Raw genomic sequence first — 14,689 nt, 5'->3', positions numbered from 1 at the left:
ATTATAAATAAATAAAACTCTTTCTTGTTCCTCATGACTAGGAGGAAGAAAACTTCTAAATATGAGCTATGTATATGCGAATTAGCTTTTGGGTTCTTGCATCCACAGACAGTTAAAACATCTGCTGTTCTCTTCATAATTCTCACCACTCTGTTAAGTAATAATAATGATTGAAATTCTAGTTTTAATTTCTTGGTGATTATATTAGTAGATGAGATGAGGGAGAGGTAGAATTGAAATTCACAAAATGAATTATCCATGTATCCTTTACACAGATAGTAGAAAGACATCTCTCCTTGACCTCCTGAATTTCACTGCAGCACACACCACTGTTTAGAGAGATGTCATACCTCAAAGTGGGAAGTACCCAGGTTATGATAGTAAAATACTTGGGTCTCCTACCTAGAGAAACTGTCTCAAGAAGTAACAATAAGAAACTGCATCTCCACTGACACTAGACCCTTCATCCATGGAATCCCATAAAAAATATTCTAATCAACATTTGCATGTAACTACCTGGTGAATTGATCAGGCAATATGATGACCCGGTGCTTGGATGAGATCATGCCATATTCACACAACTGGACAAAGCTGAACTTGAGCTAGATAGAGAAGATGCTTCAGTATAGAGAAAAACATTCTGAAGAGTGCACAGGCATCATTAAGTCTCCTTTGGTTGAAGGTCTGCATCCAATTAGTTGCTTCATCTTGCAATTTAGAATTGTTCTTGTATTTGTTGCAGAAGCTAAGTTATTTTATAGTACTATAACAAACTGTTTCTATCATATCTAGTCAAGTAGACTATTTCTCCCTATATGGTCTCAGTGATTTATGTCTTAATCTTTTCTTGGTTGGACTACAATGTATCTGGTATGCAACCTGCAGACTGCCACACAAAGGAAACTTAGTGAGTACAGAATACTGAAGCACATGACCTCAGCAACACAAGCTATTGTGAGAACATGAAACCAGACCCCCACTATCTATATGGGGTTTCTATAGAATTCTGAATCAAGAACAAGGCTTTGGTCTTTATTCTTCAGACCAATTAAGTCTGAATGGATTAAGGAAACATAGTCTGGTTCCAAGAGACTGCCTAAAGTTTGAGGATAAGGTTTTGAAGTTTAAAAAAAAGCAAAAAACCTTCACCTCATCTTTCCAGGAACTCTCTACCATAAGAGTAAAATTTATCTGTGAAAAAGGAATTTTTCAGGTTTAAGAGAAGCAAGGAATAGAGAAAGAACAGTGAGTAAATACAGATGTCACACCTGGGCTAGGGACAGAGGTTACACATAAACTCGTTTAAGCGATCGCAAGCTGGTTTAAACCTGTAACAGAACAGAAGTCAGTTCACATAAACCGCTTTCAAAATAACCAAAACCAGTTGAAGATAAACCTGACTGGATGTAGTATCAGACTTAACTGATTTAGGTCAAACTGGGTCATGGAACTTCTGTCCCAGACCCCTTCCCAGTTCAAGTTAACTCACAGTCCCCCAGTACTCCAGGATGCTTTGCAGCCCTGGGCTATGCTGCCTGCTGCAGTGGAGCAGGGACTGCCTTGCCCTTCTGCATTTTAGCCCACTTCCTGCCTATGTCTGTCAGCCCATAGGGATGGGGGGCAGGCAGGAGAACAGAACCCCAGCCTCCCTAGCCAGGGTCTATCCCACCATGTGGGGGGATGGAAAGCCCCTGTGGTCAGGGCTTTTCAGACACTGGCAGCCCTCTCCTCTCCATCCTCTCCCTTCCCAGCTTTTATTTGCTTCAGCAGATGCCGCAGAAGGGAAGGAGAAGTCCCCTGGGTCAGATGCTTGCCCATGCAGCCCAGGAGCTGCCCTGGGCTGGGGGATCCTAGGCTGGGTGGGGGCTCCCTGGTGCCCCCATGCAGGGGCAGGCGCCCAGCCCAAAGGGCTCCTTCTCCCTCCCTCCTGTGCAGGCCTCCTACCTCCCTCACTCAGAGGCAATCAGCAGCTGAGAAGGGGAAGAATCCCCTCAGCTGGAGAACCTAGGCTGGGGGAAACCTCCTAAGAAGGCAGCTTCCCCAAGGTGGGCCAGCACCTGAACAGGGGCCTCCTTAACCCCTTGTTGGGGGACAGCAGGGGGTTGGGGACACTTGGCTGGGCTGGCAACGGCCAGCAGGCTTGAAGATGTGCTCCAGCACCCCCTGCCTACTGGCCTGCATCAGTGCAGGCCTGCCCCTGCCTTTCCCAATTAAAAACTGAATGTCAATTCAGCTGCTTATCAATTCAACCTAGACAGCTTAGAGGAAGCTGCCTAGATTGAATCGATTCAGCCTCAGGCTTTTTAACTGTCTATATTTAGCCTGAGAAGTTTGGGAGCTTAGATTGGGTAAAAAAAATGGCCACCCCTCTAATACTGTGATTCCTCTTTTGAACAGTCCAGCCATTTCTAAGATCAGATAGACAATCCTGCAATTTACTTTAAACTGTATGATTGTAGATTACAGACCCTCTACAGTGCAGGAAGCCTAGTCTAAGGGCCTGGTTATATCCTCTTTTTGGTGGCTCCTCCCCTGTAGTGTCTGCATATTAATGTCTTTAAGTGACTTAAAGCAATGGTTCTCAAACTTTTCTGTACCAGGATCCATTTGAAAACACTGATGATCAATTCCAACCCAGTGCCCTACATTCCTGACCCCCTGGCCCCCACCTCCAGCCCCCAGTCCTGCAGTGTGTAGGGTGGGGAAAGAGAGGTGTGGGGGACCCCAAGCAGCCCTTGCAGGCTAGAACTCTGACAGCCTGCAAGTGAAAAGTCACCTTTTTTTCTTCTTTAAAGGAGAATCCATTTTTAAAGTTTGGTCATGACCCTTTCATATATTCTTGCTTTTGGATCATGACCCACAGGTTGAGAAGCACTGGCTTGAAGAACTCATTATGTAGCTCAAATTTATGCCACTCCACGGCAGGATTATCTTTTGATCCACATAACCTAGCTTATGTTCCATTAAAGTGTAGGCATTCTTCACAGATGTGCTGCTCATGGTGAAGGTGCAACTTCAAGTTAGCACTAAGCCACACAACATTTGTGAAGCTCACAGTGGAAAATGTAACAAGGCCCTAAGTAAGTCTGGAAGTGGGGAGGCACAGGTAGGATTAGGGGGGTTTTCAGGGTCCATGGTGGGGTTGGTAGGACCTGAGGTGTTGGGGTTGGAGAGATCTGGGGAACTGGTGGGCTCCATGGGGATGTTGGTGAGATCAAGGAAGGCCTTCTCTAATCCTGCAGGATTGGGAAAGGGGTTGATGAGCTTGGGAAAAGTAGCTTGTCTGTGGAGAGGGAGGGTTGTCCGTCAGGGTTGCAGGGAGGGCTAAAAATAACCCAGTGGCAGCAGGATGTAGGAAACGCACAGCCCCAGGGCTGGGGCATGGCTGGGTTTCCCTAGTCCCAGGGCTGCTCTTCAAACTTGTACAGACATTCAATTTAATCGGTCTAACCCATGCCTGATCTAATTTAGTGCTCCTCTCATGGGAATTAAGTTAGATTGGGCTGGCCATTTTTGCCTAATCTAACTTTCGTGGAATGTCTATACATTTTGGCACTTAGATGGACCTAACTAGGGATCTAAGTGTAAGGTCCACACGTAAGCAACCTAAATTAGATCGGGTGATCATTTTTTATCCAGTCTGACCTCTCAAATGTATGTACGCACCCAGTAGTTCTTACATTTTCTCACTAAGTAAGACAATGAAAAAAAACAGATAATAAAACTAACCTAATCTTTTTTAAGTGGGATTGTCTTCACAGAAAATAGGACTTTCTGAACTTTAACTGATTTTTTTCCTGGAAAATATTACTTCTCAGAGAAAATGTTGATGTTTTTGTCAAAAAAGAAAGAAAATGAAGAAGTCCTTTCAGATCTTTCAGTTGTTTGTTTTCAATGTAAAAAAAAATCATGAGCAACAATATGAATTTCTGACCAGCCCTAATAAATACTGAGAACTAAAATCTCAGTTATCACTTAAAAAACATATTTTATTCTTGTTCTTTGAGGAGACTGCTAACAAATGTCTGTGAGAAATCTGCTGTAGACTGATGGGTATATATGATTCTAAATTTAAACCCCAGCCCAGGGAAATGAATTAGGAATGGATCCAGGCCTCTCCACAGACAAAAGTCAATGTCCTAGCATAAGTACTCTACCAAAATTGGGGAAAGGCTGTTAAATATGCTACGTAAACATGTAATTGCATCCAGGTGATATATTTTATTGGGTATGCAACTAGGAGGGACATAGACTAGCTTTCAGGTACCACTGTACCCTTGCTGGTGCCTCAAGGATGTGACATAACCCCAACACTAACTGCACCTAGCTATTTTATACCAGGTTTGCATCGCATTATATGGTGTAATCATACTTGATTAACACTTGATATATCATTTTAAAATTTCAATGTACAGAACTGTAAGTGCAAGAAAGGTTATTTATATATGTGTGGGTGTGTGTGTGCACATGCGTGCGCGTGTGTGTGTATATCTCTATGTATGGGGGGGTTGTATGTGTGTGTGTGTATGTGTGTGTGTATGTGTATATATATATATACTGTAATGATATACTGTCTGTAATGGATATGGAAAACTCAGACATGGTGATTGAATAACTTGCCAAAGATCTCAAAAAAGTCACTTTTAGTCCTGGGATTACAATTCAGGTGTTTCTAGGCCCATTAATATTATGCTTAGTGCATTAGAAAATATTGCCGATATTTAGCAAGTGTACTATAATTTGACCTAACATGATATCTATAGAGTATGTTAAAGTATTTAGCAATCTCTAATGCCCATCTACATGTTACATTTATGCCACAGTTAATGTATTAATGGGGGACATAACTAGCAAGATTGCTACAAACACATCCAAATAATGGCACCATAAAATAGCAAACCAGCCATAAAAATGTTCTGTATATAATGTATTCTATCTTTATGGCTGATTTATGTGGCAGCTTAAATTGAACACATGGTAGGGCCAGGTTCAGGGCTGACAGTCAGCCAATTGTTGGCTCCCTTCCTTGAGCCAACAATTGACTGATCATCAGCTCTGGCCCTGGGACCACTAAGATTTTGAACCAACTCCAGCTGGTTGTCAGCCCTGGCCCTGGACCTGTGGGCACCCAGCTTTCAACTTGCCAGTGTGGAGGGAGCCTGGGAACACTCACCTGGGTTCCTCCTTCACTGGCAAGTTGAAAGGGTATAATTGGGATCTGATCCTTGATCCCAAAATTGCACCTCCTGCCCTGTACCTGTGGTATGGCAATAGAAGCAACAGTTGGAATTGTGGATCAGATCCTATGGTGAGTGTAAATGAACGTGTGTCAGGAGCCTAAGCAAAGAGAATCTACATATGAACACTAGAAGGCAGCATTGCAGTAAATTAAATTTTACTGAGGTAAGGCAGGAAGTAGTATCTTCCAAAAGAGCATTCTCAAGGGATGAAATTGTCTTAAACAGGGCTGACCAACAAGCAGCCAGGGCCGTACAGCCTATGAGGCAGGAGCCATACTAGTGGGAGACCATAAGCCCCCAAGGCTATGTCCTATACACAGGCTAGCTAGCACTTCTCACCCTTGTGCACCAAGCACACAGGTGGAGGCTTCCCCCAAGTGCATGGGGGAGGCTTCTCCTATGCCCACATGGCATCAGGTTGCAAAGCTACTCCAGGTTTCTGAAGTATTGTAGGCTATGCCATACTGGCTAGATCATACAGTGGAAACCAGAGGAGGGTTTCCACCAGTGGGGAAGCCCTAACACTCTGGTCATTGCTGTAGCTGGAATGATAGGGGCAGTGGCAGGTTTATAGGAGCTCGGGGCCTGCACATTAACCTCTTGCAAGCCACCAGTTGGACAGTCCTGGTTTAAAACATGATTAAACCTCACATGACTTTAATTTATTCTTGTTGGCATTTTTTTTTTACAATAGCAATTTGCTTTGAATATGAGGCTTGTTGGGAAGCCTGTGTGGTTTGGCTTTGCCTCTTGTGCTTTGGAGAGGTGATGGCAAAGCAATCAGGTCCAAAACATCTGATTTTGGTTTTTTGCCAGCGACCTCCTGTATTAGCACTGGGGAATTTAACAGGCTTTATATTTAGTGCCCATTTTTTTTTAATATTAGTGGGAAATTATAATAATAAATGCTATGGGTGTGTCTGTGGGAAGGAGAAGAGTGAGTGCTTTAAACAGCGCTATATAAAAAATAAACAGAACATTTGCCTTTGTACCGTGGTACATCTATCTGTTGTACTGGTCACATTGTGAAGTGACATTGTTTTCATGTTTAGCACCACTTAAAATGGCCCCAGTTGCTGGGTATAACTATGTAACATACCTGTTATGCCAAACACCTTTGAGGTACTTAATCAGTACTTCCCACACAAAAGGTTGTCCTTCAGTGAAGAGTCTATCAAATCAAAGTATAACATGGATGCCATCACAGTGTATTTTAACATGTATGACTAATGGTGCAAACACAATTTAAACTGCCCATACAAGATGACATTTTGCTCAAGCACATAACAGTCAGTATTGACTAATTGCAACTAGCAGGTTCTCTGATGCTGGTGTTTTTAATTAGAGCTTATACACGGGACAGTTTCTTTTGATTAAAAAAGGGTGAGTGTAGAAAAGACAGACAGTGTCCTCTAGTGGAGAAAAACTACCATAACATCAGATAGAAAAGAAAATGTCCAAAGCATTGCTAATTATAGAAAAACTACACCGTTAAAGACAAATGCTGTGACTACAGGGACGACTTACCAATTGGGAGTGAAGACTATTGGAAGGTCCTCCTTGTAACAGGTCTGGCCTGTTAGAAAGCATTCAGTATAAGGAAAATGGTTCCAATTTTAGATAGTAAAGAGCTTTTGATCAATTTCAAAGTGCATCAGTCTGAACCCAGTTGGCTAGAGCTGACAGTGCATCTTTGTCCTAGGAAGCTGCAGAAATGTTGAATGCAATTTACTTTGTATTTTACAGAAATAAACTCAGGGCAGCATGAGCATATTAATCCTCAGCACTAAAGATAAAACAGACAAATATCCTTGATGCTGGCTGCTCTGTAGTTGCACTAGATGTAATTTTTGTTATTATTTTAAGGGGGAAAATAGAATATGCTAAAAGGCACAAAACCTTCTGTTTAATTATTTCTGTCTCTCTTTCTCCCTGTCCTCTCTGTAGTCATCTTTGCTACTGGGGGGATTCTGCTCTTCTATTGTGAACCTTTATAGGGAAGCCTCAAGCAGCCAGTATTTACTAGGAACCCAAATGGAGAAAGAATTACCTTTTGACTGCATTGCACATTGCGACAAATCAGAGGTAGACAGATACATGAATCTCCCACTGGTGACTTTAAATTATATATTTAAACTCCTTAAAAGGTTAGACCACAAAATTGAAAGAATGCTGCATTTCCACTAAATTAAAATTTGGGGGCATTCATAGTAAACATACACACCCACTAATTGTCAAATCTGCATTATTTTTAATGCAGTTTTCAGTTCTTCAATATTTAATGAAAAAAAGTTACAAAATAATAACCATCAAGGCTACCCATAATTAAAAAATGGTAGTTGGGTTACATGGTAACCAAAAGTTTGTCTGTGTCCCTCCTAACTATGTAGTTGGTCCAATAAAAGGTATTGCCCACAAAAATTCTTGCCTCTATAGTTACACGCTCAGTAGTTCTTTTATAAAATTATGGCTAACACAGGAAGGAAAGCATCTCCTAGTTTTAATTTACTTATTAAAATTTGCTGAGGTGGTGCCTATCTAATAGGCTACATGCTCTAAAAACATTTTAAAACATTCCACTTTTCAGTCCCCAAAATCGGTAAGACCACCATATCCATCTAGTGAAATAGTCCCTCCACCCCCTCCTCAGCTCCAAAATAATGCTTTTTCAGTAGCAGCAAATGCCAGGGGCTCTATAGCATGCTATGAAATTGATTCAGTACCACATGAATGCAACCATAAAAATGGACGTGACATTCCTCCACAATGTTTTTGTATCCTAATTTGCCTTTCTGAATGAGGCTTCAGAACCTTTATTCCTTTCTCCCCACACACAGCCCCCCAGTGTTTGCCTATTATTTGAATGTCTGCTGCTATCAAATTCTGAGAGACCAAAGGGTCAAACACCCGTCAGTGATAATGACATTGCCCAGTTGTTCAGTTTTCCTCTCCCCTCCATATACTTAGCTGTTAGTTCCAGGTAACAAACAAGGTCACCAGTTTTAGTGGCTGGTCACAAGGATCCTTCATAGTGACCTGCTAATGACCTTCCCAGTGGTTAATTGTGAAGCCATGTTAGAAAGCATAGATCAATTTACAGGTGAATACCTAGTATCCTGATAGCCCTTTCTCAGCAACAGTAATCTGCACAGTATTAGTAAGTGAAAGTACACCTTTCCTAATTAATTCATGTGTGTAAATATTTCATGTTGGATAGAAACTTTCAAATCTGTATTTAAATATGCTTAAATATTTTATGTGCATAATATTTTCTGTGTGTAAAAATTAATGAGGAAAAATCTGCAATCTTTTTAACTTTATCTTTGTGACATTCCCCCCTTCCCCTAACAAAACACAGTGTTTACTTAAAGAAAAATCAACATATACACCTCAATATGCACCTATAAATGGCTTAGGGGCTAACTATATACAAGTGTCAGCTCCATAGATACCTCATAGCTGCAGGAATATAGCAGGCTTTTATGGTTTAGTGCCTGTGGAGCCTAATCTTGATGATTCAGAAATAATTTGGCCTACAAACAAGCTCCCTCCCTCTGGCTGTGATTTTATCAGCTCTCAAAAGCTAAAATGGGTTGGACTGAGTCTTCATATGGTGTGAGAGTTCCAAGAAAAGTCCAAAATTCTGCAGTGGCCATGGCACAAAATACTGCAATGGCCATGGCACTTATCCTTCTAAAATAGTATTGGATGATACCAAAGGTTGCCTATACACATAATGGAGATCTGCTCTGATGCATGCTAATTAGCATGTGTTGAAGAAGACTAAATTAATCGAGTCTGCAGCAAGTCTCCTGGAGTTAGCTAATTAACAAGCTCTGGCAGCCTCTCCAGCATGCATATACAGTGTCTCCACATTTCAGAATGGTGGCAGGAATGCTTTAACTAAAGCATTATTCCCTATCTTGAAAATAACAGCTCTTCAAAACCAATGATTATAAAACATGGCCCATGTTGGCAAACTTACTGAGGGGAACTTTTTTTTGTTTGGTCCTTAAAAATGAGTGGGTGGTCTTTCCACAGGGAGCTGGCACTGAACCTGGAGACACCCTTCCCCCTGCCCCCACTTGGTGCCAAAAATTTAATTTATTAGAAAATGTTATAGTTCAAATTAAAACTTCAAAGCACAAGGAAATACTAAAAGACCCAAGGGGGCAGAGGGATACATTGTAGAGGATGGGGGTAGGAGTGGGAATGTAACTGAGTTGCATATAAAACATGCAGCCAATTAAGCCTGGGGGTGGGAAGGGGGAAAGGGAGGGAGGGGGCATGATGCTTATAAAGCAGAGAATATACAGGAGACCCTTCACAACAATACCACATTGTAATAGGGAAATGGTTTGGAAAACACATACTGTTACAAATAACATGTGGGATACAATTGCAGGGGTGGGGAAGAGTCCAGGATTAAAAGTCCTTGGAGGTGATTCAGTGCAGCCGGGTCGGGGAAGAGAGGGAGGAGGGCCAGTCAGGTATTTCCCTCTTTGTCACTTCCAGCTGTTGGTGTGGTGGGGTCCCTGTACTTCTGCTGTCCCATGATGTGTTCTACATAGATGTCCCTTAACCACTGGATGGTGTTGGATACCATAAAGCACCACATCAGCTTGTCATAGTGGTGGGATGCGTGGCAGGCCGCAGGACACTCTCATTGCTGGAGTCCTATGCTCCGAGTGCCTCAATAATCAGCACCTCAACCATTACATTGTATAGCCAGCTTCTCAAGGTGTCTGCCAGTGGCTGGTATTTCTCTCTGTTTCATTTCCATACCTCAGTGAAAGCTTTTAACAGTTTTTCTTACAGGATGGTGACCTTCACCACCATGATGCGCTTGCTGTCCTTGTCCATCATACCTATGTCCAGGTGCAGCTGGCTGTCACATTTTGAGATGGTGCAGTTGATGGACATGGTCCCCACTGAGGCCGGGATGGCCTTTGCCAGTCAGTCCTGGGCAGCATTGCAGCAGAATTGCCACACTCTGCCATGGGGCTTGCAGGCATGCACTACATGGGGGAGAGTTTCTACCTCATAGCCATAGTGTTGACACCTTCTGTTGTAGTTCCTGTAGTGGATGGCACCATTGAATGGCAGGCAGGTGAAGATAACCAAAGGGTTTTTAGCCAAAAAGGCTTAGATGTGGATGGGAACCTTTTTTTTTGCACCGGTCCTGGAAGCACTGCAATACCAGGTCAATGCATGGAGTGAATGGAGCACGCTCCGGTTCCACCACCCAATACCAAAAAGAATCTGCTCAATATAGACCTCCTATGGAGGACATATCAGAGACAATTACCCTGGGGAGCTCGCCTACTTGGTCACGCTGCTTCCCCTGCCAGGTACCACAAGGAGAGGTTACTGGAGCTCATCTGCGTGCCCATAGTGTGCAGTTCCCCTCAGTGTTGGCAATTATTCAAGTCATGGTGAGCCACTACGTAGCATATATTTTTACTTCCTCTTCACTCCCACAGATTAGCTGTACCTTTCTTTCCCATTCCCAATGATTCCTGTTTCTTTACCAGCCTTAAATGTCTGCCAAACATCACCAAACATCTCTCTAGATTAGAGGCACTCTCTCTCTCGGCCTTTCACATGTGGTTGGTGTGGCCCGTCCTTCCATGAAGTGGATCTGGACCAGGTTGCCCTGTGCCTCCTCTACATATACATTTTTGGAGCATCTCAGGATTCATGATGGACATCCAATTCCAGTCGGTGGGCAGGGGCGGTAATTAGCACATCAGTCCTTTGGCGGGGGGGGCAGTTATCTGAACTACACATGAATACCAAGCAGTACTGAGCTATGGGGTCACTATGGCTTGAAACCCTGTTGATTCTGCTGGGGCCCAACCCAATTAACTGTGTGGTAAATCACAAGCCCTTTGGCTTTGGACTATCATGCATAGTTTGTACTATATAAGTAAGTACAAAAGTACTGGTGAAATGTGTGTTTATGGAGTACTTGTGCTAAAGCTGGCAGAAGTTCCAAAAAGGTCAAATGTATTAATTCTGGATGAACTAAGTTTATGGGCAACCATAGTAATTTGCCTATATGCAAATTACTACAGGAAGGTTTATTTCAAGACCTGTGTTTTCAAATTTGCCCCTTTCTTCCATGTGCTTCTTCCCTAGGGAGAGTGGGGTCTGACAGTAAGGGTGGAAGGACTGACTGCAGGGGAAAGAAGTTGGAAGGGATAAGGAGACTATCTTCCTAGCTGTAGCAATGAGAAAGCAAGAAAATCAAAGCAAACTTCCAATAATTAGATTCTATACCTGAAAAATTGTAGTAAATTTATACATCTTCTACATACAGAATCTAATTAGTGTGAGGTCATCTTATAATCAGGGTTGTCTTAGATTCAAGTAAATGTGGTATCCAAAAGTGGAAGCTAGCAATATCTTAATGACTCTTTTTGCCCTTGCTTAGGAACAAGGTGCTCTATAGCATGTGATATTGAGTGAAGGTGAGCTTTCACATAATGGCCAACAGGAATGTAATTGCCAAATAGCTAAAGAATGTAATATATAATTCTTGCCTTAAAAATGTGAATTTAGACTGCAGGCATATTGGTTGTCTGTGTGTAATGGGATTGTTACTAGTTCAGCCAGGTGTGGAAGCCAGATGCTTTTTACAGAAGACTGCAAATCATTTCCGATAATAGGACACTTAGTTAATAATTATCCATCTGTATTATACAGTAGTATACATTTGTTTCCAAATTAAAATCTTAATAAGTTGTGCAAATGTTTATTCACTTTATATATTTATTGATTTCCTGATTGTCTCCCATCTTCCTGCCCTCTTACATGAGAAGTAGTATCTCACTTTATAAGAAGTTCCTCTGATGTTTTGGAACCTCAAGAGAGTTCAAGGTGACAGTATTTTGGCCAGTACTAATGCTACTGGTTTTTCTGCTTTTCATGTTCCTTCCTAGAGACCCAAGACCAAAAACAGAAAGTTTTTAATGTTAATGCAGGGTTGAATTGACTCAGTGAAAATACTCCTCTCATTAGAGAAAGAGCTACTTACTCTGCATATTTTGACATCAAGTCACAATGAAGAGGAAAACACTGGTTTTGAAGAGCTGATATCTGTTAAGCCTTTGCACAACTGAGCAGTAATATTGCATAATGTGTTTGTGTAGTGGGTCTGACTTTAATTGGTGTTATCAGTTGGTCATTTTCAGACAGCCATACATGAAATATTTGAGGCAGGAGGTGAAATTTTTAAATAATAGTAGTAGTAGTAGATTAATGAAATGGTAAGAGCACACAATAAAAATCAAACAAATCAGGATTAAGTATTAAATTCCCTACATCAACATTAGCCCTATTTACCTAATAAAATGTACAAATTTATGTTTACATGTTAAAGCAAGTTTTCAAGGTAGGTAATAAGTGCATACGTATTATTCTTTAGAGTTTATTGAATAAGAATTCTTTGTAAGGGTAACCAAAAAGGGAATGAGAACCTTAACTTTTAATGGCAGTCTCTTAGAAACAGAACTTGTCAAAAATAAACCTTGACAGAAACTTTTCCATATGCTTCTATTTGCATAGTACTCTCTGCAGTAAGTGCTATAACCTTAATACAGATTTGATTGAGAGTCTGCTTTACATTCCGTTTACCTATTTTAATAGAAATACATGGAAAGGGTCCAGGTGTCTATTCTATTTTTAGGTTGGATAAACCAGCACAATATCATAATTGCACAGACTGGAGCCTACATCCCTTGTAAAACCCAAACTCTGGGTAAAGCCAGGTACAAACATTACACACAAACCGGTATTTATAAGCGATTGCAAACTGGTTTAAACCTGCTACGGAACTGAAGTTCAATGTACGTAGACTGGTTTAAAAATGGTGGAATTCAGTCTAAGAGACGTGATCGATGTGGTATCATACTTAAGCAACTTAGGTTAAACCTGTCTGTCGATCCTCTGTACCAGATCCCCTCCTAACTTAAGTTAGGTTGATGTCCACTGGCATCCCTGCTAATCTCCCCTTGCAGAGCAGTGTGCTGGAACTTGTCCCGTTCTGTCCCCGTCCCCACCTCCTGCCTTTGGCCAGCTGTCAGCAAATCTTGGTGTCTTTCCCTGCATCTGTGTCCCTTTACAACAGAGCAGTGACGGGAGGGACGCAGCCACAGCCTCAGTCAGGCAAGGGGGTGAGGGAAATACTACTATCTGTTTCTGTGGGGGCCAAGGCCAGAATCAGGTACATGCAGTGGGGCCTCCATTCCCCCTTCCCAACTCTGCTTCCCCCCTCACTGTCTACCTGCTGCATCTGACAGCCAACCACGGGCAGGCAGCAGGACTGGGGTGAGGGGCTGTGCTGGCCAGTCAGGGGTGGCCAGCTGCTGGCTGCACTCAGCATTCTCTGGTAGCCTGCCAGGAGATATGCAGGAGCACCCCCAACCTACTCACCTTGGCCAATGTAGGCAGCCTGCACGCCCCCTCCGCCCCCCAAAGGGCACACTTGTGTTCTCTTCCCTCCCAGACTATCCCAGTCCACTTAGAGAAACCCATATAAATTAGTCTGAATCTGCCTCAGTCTTTTTGAATGTCTGTACCTAGCCTGAAAGAACCCAGGATTGGACCCTATACCTATACAACACTGCTTCTTTTGTTTGTTTGTTTCCAGGAAACATGTTAAATAAGGGTTAGAAATTAGCAAGTCATAAGCTGTATCTGCAAATCCATATGTTTCATAATCTGATATGAGCAAGCAAAGCAGTTGCTAACAGCTTATCCAAAATGTAAATATTTTCATGTATTTTGTAATCAAATTTCTCTTTAATTCTTTGTCACAGGCAGTTCTGCTAATCTAACCTGCCGAGCTTTCTTTGGATACAGTGGAGATGTCAGTCCTTTAATTTACTGGATGAAAGGAGAGAAATTTATTGAAGATCTAGATGAAAATCGCGTCTGGGAAAGTGATATTAGGTAAAAAGAAGAATGTGTCCTCTTACAGTATTTGTTTCTGATAGTGATTATAGCACTATTTAAAGAGAAGGAACAGATTTTTATTACTAACATGAGTACGGAAATATTATAGGCCTGATTGTCCTGTATGTGACATCGGTTTTATGTAACCATTACTCTTATGACGTCAGTGGAATACACATTATGAGACTGATGTAACAGGGTGGAGAAGATGGTCCTTTACCCGGTCATCAACCTTTCTGTTCCTTTACTAAAGCTGACTATTTAGGATGGAGGAATAGGGAAATGCTGTTATTGGTAAGATCTGATGCTAGTTATAACACTATAAATTACAACAACTTACACAAGAGTTTGCTAATGTAGCATCTGAATTCACATAATAACTTTGTTGAGTAACAAAACAGTAATATTTACCCCCAAAAATGTTATTAAGAAGCAGTCAATAGAAATAAATCCAGAACAAGGCCCACAAATAAATAGGGTTTTTTTTATGA

At 41.8% G+C, this 14,689-nt stretch overlaps 1 protein-coding gene across 3 annotated transcripts in view; it reads left to right on the top strand.

The window, feature by feature from the left end:
- Window positions 1-14,689, top strand: part of IL1RAPL1 (interleukin 1 receptor accessory protein like 1) — a 1,334,031-nt gene that overhangs the window by 1,260,169 nt on the left and 59,173 nt on the right. For all 3 annotated transcript variants that reach the window (XM_019529151.1, XM_019529150.1, XM_019529152.1), the window contains one exon: window positions 14,063-14,195. In XM_019529151.1, coding sequence (XP_019384696.1) covers window positions 14,063-14,195 — 133 coding nt within the window. The remainder of the gene's footprint in view (window positions 1-14,062; window positions 14,196-14,689) is intronic.

The sequence above is a fragment of the Crocodylus porosus genome, unplaced genomic scaffold (assembly GCF_001723895.1).
Source record: "Crocodylus porosus isolate Cpor-Errol unplaced genomic scaffold, CroPor_comp1, whole genome shotgun sequence".
Taxonomy (NCBI): Eukaryota; Metazoa; Chordata; order Crocodylia; family Crocodylidae; genus Crocodylus; species Crocodylus porosus.
This window is presented reverse-complemented; position numbering and strand designations above follow the sequence as displayed.